The following is a 23,065-nucleotide window of genomic DNA, read 5'->3' as shown; positions in this document are numbered from 1 at the left end:
ATCATCTCCTTGGGGATCGATCCTACATGCTCCCAAAGCAGAGGTTCTAAACCTGTGGGTTACGACCCCCCTGGGGTTGCATTAGAGTAGCAAAACTACAGAAACGAAGTAGCAACGAAATAATATTATGGTTGAGCGAAGGGGGACGGGCGTCACCACAATATGAGGACACGTATTAAGGATCACAGTATTAGGAATGATGAGAACCTCTATCCTAAGCCTGCAGGCCACAAGAGCCTTCAGGCAGCAGCGGGCTCAGAGATCCAGGGCTCTTAAACTATCCTCATCCCAGGATAGCCTGCTGCCCCCTAGCCGACCCTCTGGGGTCTCAAGTTTTGGGGCCATATCTAGAATTTTCTTAGCAATTTAGCATTCGAATTTTCGAATCTTTTTAAAAGTAGTCCAACCCTTAATCTTTCTTCCTTGCTCCTCGAACATGCTAGGCTCAAGGCCTGCTGCAAGCTTTCTCGCCGAGAAGGAAGCCGCCTCCCTCTAAGGACAAAGGACTGAGGCTCTGCACCACTGAAGGCGGGAGGGGAAACTCGGGGAACCAAAGCGGGTTGCAGGCAGGCGCTGGGAAGAGCCAGGTCAGGAATGGAGGCGGGGCCTAGACTGATGGGGGCGGGGCGGGGCGTCAGAAGCCTCGGAAGCGGAGCGGGGAAGAGCCGCGACTGGCGGAGAGGGCGGGACCAGTACGCTGGAGGGGCGGGGCCGGGCGCTGGGACGCTCTGGGAACCCAACTAGGGCGTGGGCCGAAGCCGGGAAGGACAGACTTGGCAGAGGGGGCGGGGCCTGGGGAACCGGGAATGTACCAAGCGCTGGGGCAAAGTGGAGCAGAAACGTCGAGGGGCGGAGCATGGCAGGGAGGGGCGGGGCAGAGAGGGGGTGTGGCCGGCTCTTCCGCGCCGTGGCCCCTCCTCTCCTTCCCTCTCCTCCAGTTTCTACGCTGGAGCCAGGCAGGCAGCGATCCGAGGGGCGTCCAAGCCGCAGCGCAGGCACTGTCCTCTCGGGAACTGGCCAGCGTGGAGAGGGAGGACCCAGATCCGTACTGCTCTCGATTGCTGTGGCCAGCCGTCCCTTCTCGCCATGTCCCACAGCAGGCATCGCGCCGAGGCCCCGCCGCTGCAGCGCGAGGACAGCGGGACCTTCAGGTCAGCGCTGGGCCGTCGAGGCCGCAGGCCCAAGACGGGTGGGCAGCGGGGCAGGGGCGGGAGCTGGCTCTCGGGCAGCATTCTGGGTAAAGCTCCCTCCCCCCGGCCTGGTGCTGGGCCCGCCCTCCGGGCCCCTGGGGGGTCTGCCGCGCGCCCCGCCCCTCCGGTGACCCTAGGCGGCTAGCCGATCCTGAGGATTTGGTCCAGCGTGCCGCACAGACTCGGGTGTAGACGTGATCTAGCCTCCAGCGTCCAAGCCCACCCGGTTTCTTTCAACATCCCTTCCACCGCTCTCAAGTTCTCTGTACAGACCTCTCTACGCTCCTCCGTGGGCTGCAGCACCCGGGGACAGGTGCGCACCCAAGCCTTGCCACTGACCCTGGCTGCTGGGGAGCCGCAGAACCTTTTTTTTTTGTCACCATTTGTGACTGTCAAAATTGACAAGTGGGTGCTTTTGCTTCCTTTTCAGCTTTGACGTGCAAAGCATACGTTATTTTTTCTTTTTTCTTGATTTTGTTTTTGTTTTTTTTTTTTTTTTTTTTTGCAGTTTGGGCAAGATGATAACAGCTAAGCCTGGGAAAACGCCGATTCAGGTATTGCACGAATACGGCATGAAGACCAAGAACATTCCAGTTTATGAATGTGAGAGATCCGATGTGCAAGTACACGTGCCCACTTTCACCTTCAGAGTAACCGTTGGTGACATAACTTGCACAGGTCTGTATGCAGTTCATTCCCCATGACCATGAGGTTCTGGGTTGCTTTTCTGTAAGGAAAAGACTGCTTTTTAAAAAGACAACTGTGGGGGGCATACGCGAAGACCGGAAACTCCAGGATCAACTTCATTTGTTTCGCTCCCTAATTTTGTCTCGCTAAGATGCAAGGGAGCTCAGAAACTCCAAGCATCCCACACACTTTTTCCTATACCTGGGGAGCCTGCTAAAGTTCCTCTTAACAATTAAAAGCTGGAAATATTCTTGGAACTCCGATAGCTAGCTATCACCTTTCAGAGTTACAAAGTTACCAGTGCAGAGGCTAGGAGGCATGGCGTCAGAATTTTCCGAGTTTCCCTTTTTATGGACACATCTGGAACTTTGTATTCTGGGTACCACCCTTGAGTCTGTATTCATGAAAAACCAGGGAAAGGGAGATGACTCCCATACGGTATCCCTCGAAGCTGCAGTGCTCAGAAGCTTCTTCTATATAGGTACTTTGTATAAAATTGTTTCCCCTTTTTATTCATGAGGTAGCAACTCCAAAGACCTTTTTCTAAACCACAGGCCCAAGGTCACACAACACTGAAGTTTTAAAGTTCAGATCATGTCTTCTTTCAGTCCAAGCCCAAGAAAATGGCTACCAGAGTTGCCATTTGCAAATGTGGACATTATTTTCCCAAATACCTATTTGATTGAAATCATAAAAATTGTTGAACAGTTTAATTTATAAATTTTATAAAGAAAGAATTAGAAAAAGCTAAAGTTCCACTGTCTGCTAGTCTGAGCATATCATATATTCAAATATGGGGATCTGGAGTTGCCAATATTCATTGAAGCCACTTCAAAAAACAAAAAACAAAAACTTGAGCTTTTGTAATTTTTGTGTGGGGACAGATGAGCTGTAGGTATGCACTGGAAGTTTCCTTATAGAAATCCAAGAGGTTTGAATTGAGTTACTACTTTAGCTGGTCATTTTTCAGATATGTGGGAGGGATGTTCAAGAAAAGAAATCACCATTTTCCCCTTGAATGCATTCAGGTGAGAGATGAGTAACCAAAGTCAACCATTTTACCTTAGATTTCCTCTCACACAATGCTGTCTTCCTGTGGTAACTTCTCAGCCTTCCCAGCTGCACTTACTACTCAAAGACTATATAATTGTGAGATCTTCGTCTTCAGTCGGCCCAGAACATACCTGCTGTGTGCTTTCTGGGCATCTTTGCTTGGGCCTATTAGGAAAAGACATTTCAGACTCTTGTCCTAAACTCAACCATCTGTTTTTCACTTAGGCTCAGTTTTTTTCTTATATTCCTTTTTTTTTCTCTTCCGGACTCTGTCCTGTGTCTGTGTTGCTTTTTCCTGTCTTCTGGATAACTGTTGAGTCCGCTTCCCTCTTTCTCTCGCTACCTATGCTCCTGAGCAGCGGTTCTCAACCTTCCTGATGCTGCGACCTTTTAATTCAGTTTCTCATGTTGTGGTGACTCCAGCCTTGGAATTATTTTGTTACTACCTCATAGCTTATGAAATTACATACTTCATTTTTTTTTGCTACTTCATAATTTTGCTGCTGGTATGAATCATAATGTAAATATCTGACCCCTGCGTAGTTTGAAACCCACAGGTTGAGAAGCACTGGTCTAGACCATCTTTATCTTTCTCTTGAACTAAACTTTGTAACTGCTGTTTCAGCTTGGAGACTGTGGTACCCATTCTCTGCACTATAGCTAGTGTCCTTAGTTGCATTTTTGAAGCAAAGACTTACAACGTGGCCCAAGTTTTTTTTTTTTTTTTTTTTTCTTTTTTCTTTTCTTTTTATCCTCCTGCCTCAGCCTCCCAAACTCTGGGCTTATAGGTATGCACCACCATTACCTAACTCAGAATGCTTTTTCCTAGCATTCTACATTTAGTGGTCTCCCCATAGCCCAGACTTTTAAAATAAACCCCGACTTGCTAGCACAATTTACAACCTTCTTACAGTGTCAGCAAGGAGCCTCAATGCCACACGGGTACTTGGGAAGAATGGAGATCATCAGGCCCTTCCCAGATGGGGAGGTTAGAGTCTATGCTTTAAGAAGAAAGACTTCCCTGGGAATTTTTATACACACAAAGGTTTGCATAGGACACATTGACAGTACGCTCCACCGCCCCTCATTCTGCACCCCTGTATCTCCGCATCCCTTTCCTCTAGCTCCCGGGCTCTGTTTGTTTTCAGCTCCTTGGGGCCTTGAGAACACTGTGTGCTGGGTTGCAGGGCTCTGCCCGAGGTGTTCTTAGGCCCTTCCTCCCTTGACCTGTCTTCTAGTAGTTCATATCGTTCTCCATTCTGCACAGAAACTTCCTGAGCATCTCCAAAAGTAGCTAAGCTGCTGCTTTTTTTTTTTTTGTTGTTGTTGTTTTTGTTTTTGTTTTTTTTTTTTTTTTTTTGTTTTTTTAACACAGTGTCTGGTGGGGCGCTTAAGGTAGCCCCTAAGTCTCAATCCTCCTGCCTCAGCCTTCTGAGTAGGTGTGATTGCATGGCCACACGTAGCAGGCTGCTGATCTTGTTGCCACCTTACGGCTTGAACTGAGGCTTGTTAAAACATGTCCTTGTATTTCAGCTGTCTGTTAACAGACATTTGGCTCTCAGTCCTAGAGAACAAGGGATTCTGTTTGGTTTTGTGCCATATCCTTCGTGTCTGGTTTAGTAGATAAGAGAGTTTTGAGCTCTGTGTCCTGATACTTGAGAGTCACACTTGAAAACGTTTTCCATGAGTTGGAGGATTTGAACTCAGAAGGAAACAGTGGGCTTCATCATTTACCATATGTGGCAGCTGAAATGAAGATGTATGAAGCTTCTCCGTCTCACGCAATGTGCAATCCTGCCCACTTAGCTTGAACAAGGGCTGTCAGTGGCTTCTTTTTTAAATAAAGCCTGCAAGAGAAGAATTTCTTGTTTGTCTGGGAATGAAGAAGGAGCACAAGGCTGAGTTCTGTTTCGTCAGGAGGTGTGAGAGGGTCGACCTTATTCCCCTTTTATAGAATATACATATATGGAGTAAAAATAGTGTTTTATACGGGTATGCATAAATTCAAGTGAATAGTACTTTTAAGACTGGCTTTAATGTGTCAGTTTCACTTGTTGAGAGTTTTACTGATACAGAGGTATGTATAAGTGGGCGGGGTCAGTATGGAGTGAGCATGCGTACAGAAGACACCAGCCGTGAAACCCGTACTTCTTCGCAGAGACTTAGAACTTTTCTCTCCCGTCTTTATGGCAGGTGAAGGTAACAGTAAGAAGCTGGCGAAGCACAGAGCTGCCGAGGCTGCCATAAATATTTTGAAAGCCAATGCAAGTATTTGGTGAGCTAAATTTCTTTGTATTCCGCCGCTCAAAACTTTCGTGGCTGAGGTAAGATGAAAAATTTTAATATGCTCTCGGAAGCAGCAGAGCGGAGAGTTATTAGCATCTTGACTCCAAAATTCCGTATCTGTGAAAGCCTGCCGTCGTTATAGACAATTAAGCCTATTCATCTGGTAGTTAAAGGAAGGCTGTCCTGAACTAGGTTTTGCTGGATGATGAAGTGCAATCTGTATTTGTGGCAGATTAATATTCTTAGTACAAGTATGTTAATTTTAATTAATTATCTGTAAACTAATTAAGGTATTAGATGGGAAAAGTCCGAGAACTATCTCCGAAGACCAGGCTTGGCCTCCAACTCACAGAGAACTACCTGTCTCTGCCTCCTGAGTGCTGGTATTAAAGGCCTGATCTACCACCACCTGGCCAACTTTTTTATTTTTAAGAGATGGCCTTACTTTGCCTTTTGTAACCTCACTGGCCCCAAATTCATTATGTATCCCAGGCTGGACACCAACTAATAGTTCTCCACTTTATCTTTCTTGATAGATAGACATGTGTCTCTCTATTTAGCTGAAAGTAGTCTTAGGAGTTCTCATTTGGAAAAAGGATCAGGGTATGTCTTTCCTTTGTCAGATACAGAGGGACGTTAAGGAGTGGGCAATAATTCTAGATATTTCTGAGTGGAAATGTCTGCCACTGTCAGCGCTTTTTCAGAGTATTGGTCCTGCAGCACTGTACATCTTATAAATGGAGCCTTTGGTTTCTACTGAGCACACTGTGGAACATGGCCTGCCTTCAGCTTCTCTTACACACACCCAGAGATGCCTCGACTTTACTCTTGTGTAATCTGCCCACAGTTGGTGTTTTTGTTCTCTAACCGGAGAGAGGCTTACAGATTTCGGAGTGTATTTAAGCCCCATCCATGGCTTCCCCTTTCCCGTCACTCTCAAGTTTTTGAGTAAATAGTGAGTGACACACTTACTTTGAAGATAAGTGGTCCCCCGGGCCAGCCTTGGACCTCACAGGAACTGCTTATCTCCTTATGGTCCTGAATATCCGTGACTTACGCTGGCCTTCAGGTCACACTGCCTGTAGCCTGGCTTTTGAGCTCTTCCACCTGTTGGTGACCTTGCTGTTCTATGTAGGCCAAAGGTCATGCCCCAGTGTTGAGTACATGTGTGGAAACCAGCACACAGCATGTTCCCGATGCACGTGGGCACTGGACTTTGTTACCGTGAAACTTTGCGTTTGTAACAGTGAGTTTTGCCGTGTAGTTGTGCTTCTTGGTGCAAAAGATGAGAGTCGCTCAACTGGAGTGAGGCCTACGGTGGCCCGATTTAACGCAGAGGCTTTCTCACCCCTCCACCCCGATTATCCGAGTCGCTTTGGCTTGTAGCATTGTAAGGGAAGACCTGTCTACTTTGTCAGTCTGTGTTGAACATGTTAGTTGGAGGAGGTGGTGGTGGCTGAATGTCGCATCATGGCAGGAATGACAGCTTCAGTTCTTTAGGTGGTTGACAGCTTACTCAAAGCTAGGCATTGATTTCCCAAGTGACCAGCCATTTCAAACTCCCTTGAAGAAACTGTTCTCTTTCTCCTGATTATAATCCCCCCTCCCACACACATATTAAAACCAGATTCATATGGGACACGTTCTTTATGCAAGATCCATCAAAATCTTAGGGGATTATTTGTTGAGCAGATAATGGGGTGAACTTTTCTTGCCTGGCTGTCTGGATGAAAATGCATTCATATCCGTTACCACGCTAGCTGACGTTCCCGGATAATGGCTGTCCTTTTGTTTATTTGTTTTTATAAAAAGTGGTCTTAATAGTAATGTACTTTATCCATTCACACACACGAGAACTTCATACATCTATCATGCTTCCATCATGCTTCTGTCATACTCCCTCCCCTGTGTCCCCTTGTCCAAACCGTCTCTCATCCCAAATTTCTGATCTCTTCTTTAATTATTATTGCTATATGTACTATCTTTAGATTTATCTTTATGTTGATGAGTGTTTTGCCTGCATGTATATATGTGCATGTATACATGTGTACTGTGTGTATACTGTGTACTGAGTGTATATGTGTACTGTGTGTATATATGTGTACTGTGTATACATGTGTACTGCATGTATATATGTGTACTGTGTGTATACATGTGTACTGCATGTGTATATGTGTACTGCATGTATACATGTGTACTGCATGTGTATATGTGTACTGTGTGTATATGTGTACTGTGTATATATGTGTACTGTGTGTATATGTGTACTATGTGTATACATGTGTACTGAATGTGTATATGTGTACTGTGTGTATATGTGTACTGTGTGTATATATGTGTACTGAGTGTATACATGTGTACTGCATTATACATGTGTACTGCATGTATATATGTGTACTGTGTGTATACATGTGGACTGTGTGTATATGTGTACTGTGTGTATATATGTGTACTGCATGTATACATGTGTACTGCATGTATACATGTGTACTGCGTGTATATATGTGTACTGCATGTATATATGTATACTGCATGTATATATGTGTACTGCATGTATACATGTGTACTGCATGTATACATGTGTACTGCATGTATATATGTGTACTACATGTGTATATGTGTACTGTGTGTATATGTGTACTGTGTGTATACATGTGTACTGAGTGTATATATGTGTACTGCATGTATATATGTGTACTGCATGTATACATGTGTACTGTGTATATATGTGTACTGCATGTATACATGTGTACTGTGTGTATATATGTGTACTGCATGTGTATATGTGTACTGTGTGTATACATGTGTACTGCATGTATATATGTGTACTGCATGTATACATGTGTACTGCATGTATATATGTGTACTGCATGTATATATGTGTACTGCATGTGTATATGTGTACTGTGTGTATACATGTGGACTGTGTGTATATGTGTACTGTGTGTATACATGTGTACTGCATGTATATATGTGTACTGCATGTATATATGTGTACTGCATGCATGCCCAGTGCCTGCAGAGGACAGAAGGATGTACTTAACCCCCTGAAACTGCTGTTATAGGTGGTTGTTAGTCATCCTAACCCTATGGGGCCTTGGAAACAAACCCAGGTTCTCTGTAAGAGTAGTGAGTGTTTTTAACCACTGAGCCATCTTTCGTGCCTTTATTATGTACCTTTTAAATATTTTTAAATAAGCAGCAATTATGTGCAAAATACCACAAAAGTTATCTAAATAAGTAAAACATTGGTCCTACAACCAAGTAGTATTCAGTAAGATTCAGAAGTTAGGTGAGGAATGGGCAGACTGTGTGTGTGACATTGAATATTTTATGCCCAAATGACTTTTAAAGATCTAGACTAATATATATATATATATATATATATGGCCCCGAATAGTACAGTGACTCAGAAGAATGAGAGATTATGATCCATTGAAGTAAAACATGTGGAAACAAGGCTTGATGCAGCCCTAGGATAGATCAGATTCCCAAAGAAGGCAGAGGGAAGGGCATGCTCATAGAAGGAATAAAGCAGCTTGAGCTGAGGTGGTTAAATAAAGAATACATTGTCTTTTATTTAGTATCTTGGAGGAAATAATTTTATTGAATAATACTCCTAAATAATGTTTAGCTTTGCAGTTCCTGACCCCTTAATGCCTGATCCATCCAAACAGCCAAAGAACCAGCTGAATCCAATTGGTTCATTACAGGTAAGTTAGTTTTCTATACTATTTGTCTACTGACCAAAAGGATAATATATTTGTACTATCATAAAGGCTAAGACAAGTAGTTGATGGGGGAATATGAATATTTTGTTTTCTTTCTTTTTTCTGTTTTTTTTTTTTTTTTTTCTCTCTTTGTGTACCTGACTATCCTGGAATCTTACTGTGTAGACCAGGCTGGCCTCCAGCTCACAGAGATCTGCCTGCCTTTGCCTCCCAAGTGCTGGGATTAATGGTGTGTATTACCATGCCTGAGCAATTGTTTAGAAACTTTGTTTCTGAGTTGTGATCAGTGCAGTCTGTGTAGCTAGCTTGAAATCATTTTCTTATTAACCTGCTTTGGATTTCCCTCTTGTTCAATATCTGCCTTTGTTTGGTGGAACAGTTAGTTACTCAATCGAAGCAGACTGTGATGGTTGGCATATGCTTGGCTCAAGGAGTGGCACTATTAGAAGGTGTGGCCTTGTTGGAGGAAGTGTGTCACTCTGAGGCTTGGAGACCCTCCTCCTAGCTGCCTGAGGATGCTCAGTCTGTTCATCAATTCCTTCGGATGAAGATGTAGAACTCTCCGCTCCTCCTGCACCATACCTGCCTGGATACTGCCATGCTCTCACCTGGATGATAATAGACTGAACCTCTGAACCTGTAAATCAGACCCCATAAATGTTGTCATTTATAAGAGTTGCCTTGGTCATGGTGTCTGTTCACTGCAGTAAAAACCTAACTAAAACAGAAGTTGGTACCAGGAGTTGGGTATTGCTGTGATAGGCTGATCATGCTTCTGTTTGGAAGAATGTGGATTTGGGGACTTTGGATTTGTAATGCTGTAGAAGGCTTTAAACGGGGCTTAATGGGCTATCCTAGTAGGAATATGGAAGACTTTGCTACTGAGTGTGATTTGAAATGCACTGACTTGGCCCAAGCAGTTTCAGTGGAGAATTTTAGTATGTGGCTTAGAGATTGTTTTTGTAGCATTTTGGTGAAGAACATGGCTGCTTTTTGCTCTTGTCCAAAGAGTCTGCCTGAGATTAAGGTGAAGAGATTTAGATTTATTGCTTTGAAAAAGGAAGAGTCAAAACAGTCTAGTGTAAATTCTGTTGTGTGGTTACTAAAGTTTACCCTTATGAAGAGTATTTTAATGAAAAGGAGCAAGTTGAGAAAGGAAAAATACAAAATATATGGTTTGAGTATTAAAGGGACACCAGGAAGTGAAATGGAGCTGAATCCTGTGTTCAAGAATTTTAAATTGAATTAAGGGAATAATGATGACCTTGGGGCAAGACCCCACCCACCAAGCTAAGTTAACTACAGGCAACTTATTACACACCTTTAATCCCAGGAGGCAAAGACAAGCAGATCTCTGAGTTCAAGGTCAGACTAGAACAGAGCAAGTTCTAGGTGAAGAAAAGTTTAAATCCAGGTGTGGTGTACGTACCTTTAATCCTATGAGACTGGCATACAGATCTCCAAATTCAAGGTCAATCTACAGAGCAAGATCCAGGCCAGCCAAGCTTAGGTAGTAAAGGAATTAGAAAAGAGGAAGCTAGTGATAATGTAATAGAAGGTGGTGGGGGGCACACACATGTTCCAGCTCCTGCAAGCAGCAGAACTCAGCTCTGGCCATGTCTCTGGCTTTATATTCAAGAGGAGAAGGAGACCACTGGAACAATTGATGCTGGTTAGATGGAGCTAAAAAATTAGTGGTGATTAAGAAGAGACCAGCATCACTGAGGTGAAATCTTCTGGGAAGTGCTTTCTGAGAGCACAAAGAAGCTGTGTTCTAGAGACAGCCAAGGTTGTTCCTAGTGCTGCAGCTGTAGTTGGTAATGTGTAAGAGTCTCCCAGGTGGTACTGGCTTTAAAGGCATGAAGGCGTCATGAAGAACAGCTGAGGCTTGGGACTGTGAGAGAGAGGACATGGAAAGCCATTGGTGAAGGTACAGCCCCAGTTGCAGTTGGCAATCTAGGACTGAAGAGGTCATGCAAAGGATTTAAGGCTTGTCACCATGAAGGGAGCCTATGAGAGGCCATTCGTGAAGCCTAGTTTCAACAGAAGACCCCAGTGTATTGGAGATGCCAGTACCATGGGATGATCACCAAGAACAACAGCAAAGGTGTAGTGTGGACCAACCTGAGCTTAAAGTGCTACAGAGGGCAGGGCTGGAGAAGTAGAGCCAACCATTTGGAGGAGCCCAGAAGATCACGTGTGGATCCCAGACATTGAAACAAGAAGCTGTAACATTGAAGCTGCCTTGGAGACACAAAGATGTTAAAGATGCCAGAGCCATGGGATACCTGCTGAGGAAAGCTGCTTACAAGGAGTGGAACCAGCCCAGGAGAAAGAAGGTTGTTGCAGTCAACAAAGATGAAAAAGGAGTTAAAGATCTAAAGACAGCTTTGACATCAGACATGGAGGTGGCAGAATTTGGAGTTTGCCCAGCTGGTTGTCTGTCTTAATTCAAGGATTACAGTTAAGTGATTGGATCGATCTCAGAAGAGAGTTTGAACTTTGGACTTTTAACATTGTTGATACTGCTATAGACTATGGGAACTTTGGAAGTTGGACTAATTATACTTTTTTATTATGTTATCTATGTTTAGGTATGGCCACATAGACTCATGTGTTTGAACAAGCCTATGGGGACCAGGGAGTGGAATGTGATGGTTTGCATATACTTGGCTCAGGGATTGGCACGATTAGAAAGTATTGCCTTATTGGAGGAAGTGTGTCACTCTGGGGGTGGGCTTGGAGACACTCCTCCTAGCTACCTGAGGAATACTCAGTCTGTTCCTGGCTTCCTTCGGATGAAGATGTAGAACTCTCAGCCCCTCCTGCATCGTGTCTGCCTGGATGCTGCCATGTTCTCACCTTGATGATAATGGACTGAACCTCTGAACTTGTAAGCCAGCCCCAATTAAATGTTGTCATTTCCAAGACTTGCCTTGGTCATGGAGTCTGTTCATAGCAGTAAAAACCTAAGACACAGACCGTGGTGCAACAGGTTTATACTTTTCATACCCAAAAGGCTAATAAGCAGTTGGGTAACCAGTTTTCTGCAGTTTCTACATTAACAGTATCATATTTCTCACTACTCTTGTAACCTACCTTTTTCTACTTCTGCTGAGACAGAATTTACACAGAACCTTAGTTGTGTGACTGAACTCTAGAGAAGAAAGATAGATTGATTATGGCTTGATTCTAGCAAAAAAGAAAAGAAAAAAACAACACGTAGCCTGACCATCTTATTGACCCCAGGTTTCCGCTCACTGAGGGCCAGAAGCACCATGAAGGGCACAGAGCTGCATTGGTTTTGCCATTGTGATGGAACACTATAGCGCGTGGGTCAGCCTGTGGGAAAGAGCAGGGTGTTCCTTCAGTTTCCCCCTTGGCCAGTACAGTGGCTCTTTTCAGGGACATGACCAGAAACAGAATCAAAGAGGAACATCACTGGGGTGACTGAGCCATTGCATAGTTAATTTTACAATCATAACCTCATCGATTTTACAGGAATTAGCTATTCATCATGGCTGGCGACTTCCTGAATATACCCTCTCCCAGGAAGGCGGACCCGCTCATAAGAGAGAGTACACCACGATCTGCAGGCTAGAGTCCTTCATGGAAACCGGTGAGCCATTCTTACATTTAGAGGCACGTGCAATGCTTTCAGATGGGGGTTACCATAGAAACTTCGGTCATTTTTTTTTTTGAATATTAATGTCTCTTTTCTACTATCTTTGACTTTCTGAGAATAGTTATATTTCTTAATTTGATGTTTTTAAAATGAACTGAATGGAAATGTAACTGAAAAGACAGGCAAATTGTAGGCTCTATGCTGGAAGTAGTTTTTATTGGATTGGAAGACGGGAGTGAAGGATGAGAGACTGTGTGGCAAAAAAAAAATGTGGTGAGTTTCTGAGGGTATTTTTTCTTAATGGTAGACTATTTGTTTAGTGCATATGAGGCCCTAGTTTTAGTCCCAGAATCATAAAACATAAAATAGAAACAATGATATAATAAATGGCAAAGAGATGATAGAGATTTTTTTTTCTAGTTGCAGCAAATTTTGTATTATAAAGGACATAAACTATGAGAAAAAAAACAGTCACGTTAAAAAATCCTAGTGAGAATCCCTGTGTTAACTTCTCTGGCATGCTCTCGTCACTTCTGAAAAACATCAAGATGGGATTATGGGGGCTATGGGTGCAGGGCAGTGCTAGGGCGTGCCTAGTGTGAGGTCCTGAGTCCAACTCCTCGGTACAGATGAGAAAAGAAAAATAAAATACGTAGAGTTCTACCTTAGCTGGAGATTAGACTCAAGTGCTAGGCCAGTGCCTACTCAGCCGTGGCCAGGTAGCCAGCAGTAAGACACTGTGCCAGAGGCAGGCTCTCCATGTAGTCCTGGCCTTAGGCAGTTGACCAGACCCGGAGTCTCCTTGATCTCTGTTATTTGCTCATTTGTTTGCTTGTTCATTGTGTAGTGGTGCTGGGTATCGTCCCAGTCAGGGCTTCTGTTCCTGCACAAGCATCACGACCAAGAATGGGGAGGAAAGGGTTTCTTCAGCTTACACTTCCACATCGCTGTTCATCACCAAAGGAAGTCAGGACTGGAACCCAAGCAGGTCAGGAAGCAGGAGCTGATGCAGAGGCCATGGAGGGATGTTACTTACTGGCTTGCTTCCCCTGGCTTGCTCAGCTTGCTTTCTTAAAGAACCCAGGTCTACCAGCCCAGGGATGGCTCCACCCACAATGTGCTGGGCCCTCCCCCCTTGATCACTAGTTGAGAAAATGCCTTATAGCTGGATCTCATGGAGGCATTTCCTCAAATGAGGCTCCTTTCTCTGTGATGACTCCAGCTTGTGTTAAGTTAACACAAAACCAGTGAGTTTATATATTTAACACACAGACTGTCATGTGATAGGCAAGTGTTTTATGACTGAGGTATATCCCCAGTTGTTTGGTGGTTTTGTTTTTGAGACAGGGTCTCCCTATTGTGTACCACGAGCTGTTGTGGAACTCACTCTATAGACCACGCTGACCTTGAACTTACAAAGATCCATCTGCCTCTCCTTCCAAGAACAGAAATTAAAGACATGAGCTACCATGCCTAGCTATCCCCAGTTTTTAAATCTATACAAGTGAAGTACAGAAGTAGATTTTTAATGTTTCTTTCAATCCCAGTGTCTTTTATACCTTTGTTATTATTATTTTTTAAATGTGCATGGTTGTTAGCTTATCAGCAAGAAATTATAAGGAAGAAAGTATAAGCAAGAAATAGAAGTTAAGAGTTAGGAATTATAATAAAGTATATTTGATAAATCTAATTGTTCAGAACTAAACCATATATGATTCATGTGCTAGGTATAGAGACAGTTTGTAAGTGCTACAAACTTTCAGTGTATAATTATTAAAGACAAATTGTTGAAGAAAAGAGTCCTGGGCTGGGGAAATGGCTTTGTGGGTAAAGTGCTTGCTGCATAAACATAACCTAAGTTTGGATCCTTGGCACCCACCTTGACCAGCCGTGGGGCTCGCTGGCCAGCCTGTGCTGCTGAAACGGTGAGCTCCCGGTCTAGGGACACCCTGCCTGGGAGACAGACAACAAACAAATTTTATGAAACAAAACAGAAATGGAGAACAGCAGAGGAAGAAAACCAACATCAGCCTCTGGTCTCTCTGCACCCTGATAAGGGTGGGCTTGGCCATACACACACACACACACACACACACACACACACACACATTCTCTCTCTTGTGTGCCTGTGTGTCTTTTACTTTGGCAGCTAATAAAGGTGAGCACAGGGTTTGGGAGGCATGGTATGTTGAGATATACAATGTGTATATATTACAACAAACAGAAATGTCAGTGCAGTAAAAAGTATTGGGCCAGTGTATGAAAATCCTGAGGTATCCACTAACAAAACACAACTCTGTACGCATTTTATCCTTCTCTGTGGACATTGATTTCTAAATCTACTGTTTCTTTCTCTTTATTTAGGAAAGGGAGCATCAAAAAAACAAGCCAAGAGAAACGCTGCTGAGAAATTTCTCGCCAAGTTTAGTAATATTTCTCCAGAGAACCACATTTCTCTAGTAAGTAATAATCAGACAGGATCTGAACACAACTGATCATGTACTGCATATATCCCTTCATTTCTTGTATTGCTGCTTCAGATTTGCAGTGTTTAAAAATTGTTGAGCTATATGTATGTGCCTCCAGTTTTTATTGCCTCCTGGATGTGAGCCAGGGATGGTTCAGGTAAAAGAACTTGGGAGACACAGTAAATTCAGAATTTCTGGATGGGGTCTGAAAACGAGATCTCGGCCAAGAGCCTGACTCTGGAACATTGCTTAGCATGCAGGAGGTCCTAATAAGCAAATAAACTTGCAGAGGGCCTGGGGTGGTGCTTTTATACATTCATTCCTTGGTCCGTTCATTCATCTGCTTGTGTAATGATCGTTTGAGCTTGTCCTGTGTCAGGTACCATGGGATACAGGACATGGCCAGCTTCTGCCTCTAACCAGTTGAATAGATGGCTGAAAGAGAAGTACACTAGAGACGGAGAGTCAGATAATGCAGGTGTATGGCAAGACAGGAACATGGAAGAAGGCATCCAGCCAACAGCAGAGTTTCAGGAAAGCCTCCAGGAGGAAATAACATCGGAGCTGAGACAGGGTGAAAGTAGGGGGAGAAAATTCGATAGTGAAGATGTCAAGCATGGAGTCCCCGGAGTAAAACGCCCTATTTAGTAAAGGCCTGTAAGTGTTTCGTAGATAGATCCAGGTCACAGAGTTGGGGGGTTCTCAAAGAGTGAGGCCAGGCTAGCAGGGAGAGATCTTGTCTTAAATTGGTTAACTAAACTAAAGAGACTATGGTTTATACTAAGGGTAGTGCAAAGTCATTAACGAATTTTATGCAACTTGTTGGTTAGGAAGGAAATCACTTGGTTGGATTATAGGGAGTAAATGAGTGTTAGGACCAGAGAGACCAATGGAATGGTATTACAGAAAGCACATGCAATATGATAACAAAAGCTAAGGTCGGGGGCAGGAGAAATGGAGAGAAATGCATATACTTTAAAAATTCCTTTTAGAGGAACTGGAGGATGGTTAAGAGCACTCACTGCTCTTGCAGAGAACCAGGTTTGGTCCCCAGCACCCACATCTGGTGTCCCAACTGCAGTGGCATAGTCACAGAGTGTATGGTTTGTTTGTAGGGAAACAGAAATGATCTTTTCAGTAGATGCTAAAAAGATACTTGTAGTAGTCATAACTGATAGAAAAAAAAAAATCCAAAAGTATTAAGAGTATGGCTAATGCCTCTGCATTACAATCATCTCATTCAAATAAAAAATAAAAGGGACACTAAGTAAGAGGTTTTTGACAGAACTTGTTCTAGAAACATAGATGACAGGGAACAGAATGAAGCTGGAAACAAGAAAAGGTGACGTAACCTGATTGCTGGAGGCAAATGATCGCATATGTTCCTGTAAACCCCTGGAGAGACGGGGCAATGGACATTTGGGAGGCAGAGAAGCAGAAGTTCAGAGCTGCCTTTGGCTACATAGCAAGTTCAAGGCATCCCCAAGCTACAGGAGACCCTGTCTCAGTGCCAAGGTTACTGATGGCTTAATGTCCAAAACCAGCATCTTTCCACATTACGTAGTGAGAGGAACAACTGCAGGGGTTAGAGAGAAGGTTGAAACCTTGCTTTGGTGAGGAGAGGGCGCAGCAAGGGGTTGTCCTTCGTTTCTGCTGTGACTTTATTTCCTCCCCTACGGGTAGATACACGGCCACTAACACATGCCTGAGAGCTTGCTGATGAGCTTGGCTCAGATGAGGACGTGCTTGCTGTGCAGGTCTGGGGACCTGAGTTCAGAAATCCAGCACTTACATAAAAAGCCAGGCACAACGGCCTGTGAGCCCAAGCCTGGAACACAGAGGCGGAAGGGTTCTTTCTGGTCAGCTAGTCTAGTTGAATCTGTGGGCTCCAGATTCAGGGAGAGACTCCAACTCAAACAACAAGGAAGAAAGTGATTGAGGAAATGGCTCTGTTGACCTCTGCCCCCCCACCACACACACACGAAAGCACATTCTCACACATACTACAAGGATACATACACCATACCACACACACACATATACACATATACCCAAATTTTAAAATTTATAAATAAAAACACATACTTTATGGAAAAATAGAAAGTCTATCTGTAAAAAAAAATTGGTATACTAGAAAAAGTCAATAGTTTTCTTATTTATAAAACCAAGAGCTTTTTTCAATATCTGGGGTAAACTTGAATAGAAATTTGCGAGGATTCATGTAGAAATACTCTGGAATTTAAATTAACATGGCACAGTTTCTTCTTTTCATACAGAGACTCAGTATAAACATATGAAAATGTACGCTGTCTTACTCTATCAGAATTCAGTTTGGAGTTTAGTAGGACTTTACTAAGCATATCTTGAAAAAGGAAAAAGCAAATACCTAAGCACAGCACCTAAAAAGCAAGAATCTGAGGTGGGCTAGGGTGTTTGCCCTCTCTGAGAATAAAGCAAAGTATGGAACTGTAATAAAGCAGGTTACTGGTGAGAGAGTGGAACAGGATTCAGGAGTCGGTGCAAATGCACAGCTGCCTCATGGTGGCGCAGTGGGATTTCATACAAGTAAGAAAAGGGATAGTCCAGGTGCAGTGCAGACAGCTGACAGCCACAGGTGAGGATGTGATGGTCCAGGTGCAGTGCAGACAGCTGACAGCCACAGGTGAGATGCTATGGTCCAGGTGCAGTTCGGACAGCTGACAGCCACAGGTGAGATGCTATGGTCCAGGTGCAGTGTGGACAGCTGACAGCCACAGATAAGGATGCTATAGTCCAGGTGCAGTGTGGACAGCTGACAGCCACAGGTGAGGATGTGATGGTCCAGGGGTGTGTGGACAGTTGACAGCCACAGGTGAGGATGCTATGGTTCAGGTGCAGTGTGGACAGCTGACAGCCACAGGTGAGGATGTGATGGTCCAGGGGTGGTGTGGACAGTTGACAGCCACAGGTGAGGATGCTATGGTCCAGGTGCAGTGTGGACAGCTGACAGCCACAGATAAGGATGCTATAGTCCAGGTGCAGTGTGGACAGCTGACAGCCACAGGTGAGGATGTGATGGTCCAGGGGTGGTGTGGACAGTTGACAGCCACAGGTGAGGATGCTATGGTTCAGGTGCAGTGTGGACAGCTGACAGCCACAGGTGAGGATGTGATGGTCCAGGGGTGGTGTGGACAGTTGACAGCCACAGGTGAGGATGCTATGGTCCAGGTGCAGTGCGGACAGCTGACAGCCACAGGTGAGGATGCTATGGTCCAGGTGCAGTGCGGACAGCTGACAGCCACAGGTGAGATGCTATGCTCCAGGTGCAGTGTGGACAGCTGACAGCCACAGATAAGGATGCTGTAGTCCAGGTGCAGTGTGGACAGCTGACAGACAGTATGGGAGATAATATATTTGTATGTGTGTCCTTGTGTAAATAGATTGCATATCCCAATACCTAAGTAAATCCCAGATTATGGATTGAGCATGAATAGAACTGTCTTAGAAAATACAACCCATCTTTTGAAAAGAATCTTAGGGATAGAAAGTCTTTTTAACTAGAACTTAACATCTAAAATCTGAAAGCAAATGAATTTGACCAGAACTTATGGTACAACCAAAAACTATAAATAAAATCAACATAACTAAAATAAAGAAGTCAGTTTTCTACATGTAAAGCCCATGCATTATCACCAATTTTTAAAAGTCCAGTAGGAAAATATGAAAGAAAAGAAAAAAAAAATACTCAATGTATTCATGCCAAGTAAGATATTTTTGCACCTTTTATGCTGATGAAAGCTACATTCTTTTATTTGATGACTGGCTGATAAAGAAGCACTTTGGTGGGTGGGTGTGTGAATAGGTTCCGAAGTCAACCTGGACGAGTTTCCTGCACTCACTTGGGTATGTGGTAGGGAAGATGCGTATGGATGGAGGTCCAAGGGAACCTTGCAGACACGGTCACATCTCTGCTTTTGCCATATGGGTCCCAGGGATCAAACTTGGGTATTGGACTTGAATCAAGAGCCTTTACCTGCTGAGCCATCTCTCTGGCCCAAGTTGTAAGAATTTATCTAAGTAAAGGCATTTCTGTTGGCAGTGTCTCTCCTAGGCATACATAATACTGGAAAGAAACAGCTCGGTCCTCTAGAAAAGCACCCAGTGCTCCTAACCCCTGACCGTCTCTCCAGCCCCCGAACAACTGTGTTCACTTACACTGGTACTGATGTTGGAACTGTCCCAGTTAGGAACTGAAGTTTCCCTCGTCTCTGCCTTTTAGACGAACGTGGTTGGACATTCCCTCGGATGTACTTGGCACTCCTTGAGGAATTCCCCTGGTGAAAAGATCAACCTCCTGAAAAGGAGCCTCCTCAGTCTCCCGAACACAGATCACATCCAGCTGCTTAGTGAGATTGCCAGCGAGCAAGGCTTCAACATAACGTATTTGGATATAGGTATGCGTTCTCGTCTGCCCTGACATCTTTCTTCTCAGCATCACCTCCCAAGGGCTGGGATTACGGGAGCGAAGCACCACTGTGTCCCACCTCGGTGGATGTTCATTTAATTCAGTTTATACACCTGCGTGTGTGTGCGTGTGCAAGCGTGAGCAAGTACATGTTAAGTGTCATGATTTTAGCACCAGAATAATGTGATATCCCTATTCAAACCTTAGTGAGATATGGAGGCCTAGCCTGACTCTGGGAAGGTCGAGCTTAGGGGCAAGAAGAACCTTAAGGCTGGTCTGTGAACCAAATACAGTGTCTGGATAAACAGCAGCTGATGCAGCACCCGAGGAACACAGGTAGGCAGGTGGTCAGAAGACAGCTGATGAGAGACATCCCATAGTGTCTGTCCGTGTCTTCAGTTTGCTGGCGGATTGGAACTCATGGATAAAGAGCCATCGTGAACAGGACTAAGGGAAAAAAGCAAAACCAGAGAGTGGAGTGTGGGATAAGGAGGAAGGAAGCCTGTGAGGAGGATTTAGATGCGCTGATGGTGCCGGTGACATGCGTCAGACCAGCTTCAAAACTGAAGAGACCTGGGGCAGCTCCAATGCATCTGCTGCCAGTGAAAACGGGCAAAAGAGCTGGGTGTGATGGACAGAATTGGGAGGCTGAGGCAGGAGGATGATCATAAATCTGAGACCAACCTAGCTATAGAGTGAGTTTTACACCAGCCAGAGCCAAGCTACAGAGTGACTTTCTTTAAAAAAAAAAAAAAAAAAAAAAAAAAGAGGAAGGAAGGAAACCAGAGAAACAAGGCACCCGCAAGGTGTCCAACCTCATTACCTCAAAGAGAGATGTAAGCCAAAGCCAAAGGGAAGTGCACCATCAAACCCTGAAACCCACTGCGTTGGCTACAGTCAGGGAAATGGAAGATAGAAAAGTCTGTGAGATTCCACTTTGGAGCCGCATAGGTTGCTGGTCAGATGTAAAGTGGTGACTCGTATGACCAAGCAATTTCACGCCTGGAAATTAAAACTAGGATCCAAGTACCAGTAATCGCATGTTCATAGCACCCAAGTCCCAAGAGCCAAGAAGTGGAAACAGCTCAGGTGTTCTTCAAGGAATGAGTGGGTGAGCAAGCTGTCAGGTATCCATTCGATGAGCTGTCACTCTGACATACAAGGAAGAGGTGGTCTAATGCCTACAGCAGCGCAAACAAATTTGGAAAGCATACTGCGCCAAGTGAAAGAAGCCAGCCACAGACAGCACAGGCAGGGAGGGAGCGGAGGGACTTGGAAGGACAACTGCCTAATGAGTGCAGCTGTCCTGTCGGGTTGTGCAAATGATTTGGAAATGGACAAAACCGTGGAGGAAGTAAATGGCTTGGAATTGTTCAGTTTCAGAATAGTTGGCGTCACATCACTCTTTCTTTCATCGAGGGACAAAGGCCTTGGGTGCAGTAACTAGAAAGCCCATTCTCAATAGACCTATTGCTATTGAGATATGTCCTTGAAATTGAGTGACTAAGTAATGTCATTTAACCATGGTCACTTTAAAAGTTATTATTGTGTGTGTGTGTGTGAGGGGGGGGGGAGGGAGAGAGAGGGAGAGAGACGGGGGAGGGAGAGAGCATGTGTGGGATCATAAAACAACTATGTGGAGTCAGTTCTTTCCTCCCATCTTTACATGGGCCTCAGGGACCAAGCCTCTCTAGGCTTGTGCAGCAAGTGCCGTAGCCTACTGAGCATCTCAGCAGCTCCCATGGCCACTCTAAGTGACATTTGTATTTCAATTTACTTCTTCCCTTCCCTTCACTACCTGTGGTGAATGACTCCGTGGTTGCTGAGTGCATGTTTCCTGGGTTTCTGGGTCTCTTCTGCTCTCTACGGAAAGTGACTTCCTAAGGAAGACAAGGTCTTGCCCATCCTTTAGTAAATGATTCTTCCCAGTATGGCGTGTGCTGTGGTTAATGTGCAAACTCTCTCCAAGTGGTCACATTTAGAGTTTCCTTGGAGATGTCATAGAAATGCAACAGCCAGCTACAGCTTACCTCAGCTTTATTTCTGATTGTGTGGGCGAACATGAAGTCTGACATCAGCATTTCTTTCAGGTTTCTTTAGGTGATTATGAAACAGTTGAGAACTGTTGCAGCTGAGCATGTGGAGAAGATGGTGGTACTTGTCTTATTTTTGATTGATTTTTTTATTTGATTGGTTGGTGGTTGTTCGATTTTCCCCCCACACACTTGAGTATCTTGCTTTATAGCCCAGGCTAGCCTAGAAATGGCCTTATGCTCCAGACGAACCTAGAACTTTGTGTGGCTTAGGCTGGTCTAGAATTGGAAATCCTCCTGCCTCCACCCAAGTGCTATGGAACTCAGGTCTGAGCAGGTCTGAGCCAGCACATCCACTCCCTGTTGTTTGCTTAAACATTGATGAGTGACTGAGCTAAGGCATGGTGGATGCTTCGTGACCAGTGGAGACAAATCGTCTTCTGAAGGATTTGCTTCACACGTACCCATCACTAACTGTCTGGTTTGTTGTTACAGAGGAGCTGAGTGCCAATGGACAGTATCAGTGTCTCGCAGAGCTGTCCACCAGTCCTATCACCGTGTGTCATGGCTCAGGCATCTCCTGTGGCAATGCGCAGAGTGACGCTGCTCACAATGCCCTGCAGTACTTAAAGATCATAGCAGAGAGAAAGTAGACTCGAGCAGCTTCGGAGGCCTTTCCGCGGCTCGGAGAAGTTTCCCTCACACCTCTTCCCAGTAGAGCAGTCACCGTAATGTATGTCTGCGTGTCCTTTCCAGATCTCTTCAGGTTCCGTCACCTTTCCAGATCTAAATGTCTCCTGGTAGTTGTTGCTAAGCTCTTTTTAAAGGCTTCGACTTTGTAATCGTATATCGTGTTTATAAACTTTGTACCACAAGGCTGAGTGTGGCATCCATTTGACACATAGGCTGAAGCATGTTTGACTGTCACAGTGAAGGAAGCAAAGAACCGCCAGCAACAGTCTGACTGGTGCTTAAACTCTTTTGTGCAAAGCTTTGTGACGTGGATTCTGAGGAACCCTTTTAGACTAGAGTGTGGAGGCTTGTGACGAATGTCATTGCTAAGTTTCAGGGAACATGGTGGGTTTGCCTTGTATTTGAAACCACAGAATAAATAGCTGTTCTTATAATGGGGACTCTGCTCATTTTATTAAACAGCTACTCACTTGATCTTAGCTTTATTCTTTGTAGGCCAACTTTCTTAGGAACATGTTCATGTGTGTTGTCTGAATGCCACTAGTTTACTGTGGAACGTCAAAGGATAAAAAAACCTGTGGCCTAAAAAGACCTGCAAACATATGTACTGATTAAGAACTGTATGTATTGATTATGCAACTGAGGCCTTTGACAGAACCATCTGTAGATGAGTTTGTAGTTTTATAAAGCGCTAACAAAATACACACAGTAGCACCTGAAACCCTTCCAGTTCACTCAGTTCTTTTATAAGAATATTTCAAAGACATGATTTGATTCGAAGGTTAGGAAAAGGCCAGAGAGATGGCTCAGTGGATGCAGGAGCTTGCACACAACACTGACAACTTGGTCCCTGAA

At 44.3% G+C, this 23,065-nt stretch overlaps 1 protein-coding gene across 1 annotated transcript; it reads left to right on the top strand.

Annotated features, from left to right (window-relative positions):
- Positions 1-951: 951 nt before the first annotated feature.
- On the top strand, positions 952-22,629 carry PRKRA (protein activator of interferon induced protein kinase EIF2AK2). The gene is made up of 8 exons (XM_080927286.1): positions 952-1,151; positions 1,699-1,868; positions 5,124-5,205; positions 8,851-8,929; positions 12,449-12,566; positions 14,937-15,031; positions 19,299-19,473; positions 22,013-22,629. The coding sequence occupies exons 1-8, from the start codon at positions 1,087-1,089 to the stop codon at positions 22,168-22,170; spliced, it is 942 nt and encodes a 313-aa protein (XP_080783412.1). The 5' UTR covers positions 952-1,086; the 3' UTR covers positions 22,171-22,629.
- Positions 22,630-23,065: the final 436 nt, after the last annotated feature.

Source organism: Micromys minutus, assembly GCF_963924665.1.
Source record: "Micromys minutus genome assembly, chromosome: 13".
In the NCBI taxonomy this organism is placed as follows: Eukaryota; Metazoa; Chordata; class Mammalia; order Rodentia; family Muridae; genus Micromys; species Micromys minutus.
The sequence above is the reverse complement of the archived record's forward strand: the minus strand, read 5'-3'. Positions and strand labels throughout refer to the sequence as shown.

Coding starts and splice junctions, on each gene's coding strand:
- PRKRA (XM_080927286.1), top strand. CDS start 1,087: ATGTCCCACAGCAGGCATCGCGCCGAGGCCCCGCCGCTGCAGCGCGAG. Junction 15,032..19,298: donor CAGAGAACCACATTTCTCTA/GTAAGTAATAAT, acceptor TCTGCCTTTTAG/ACGAACGTGGTTGGACATTC. Junction 19,474..22,012: donor CATAACGTATTTGGATATAG/GTATGCGTTCTC, acceptor TTGTTGTTACAG/AGGAGCTGAGTGCCAATGGA.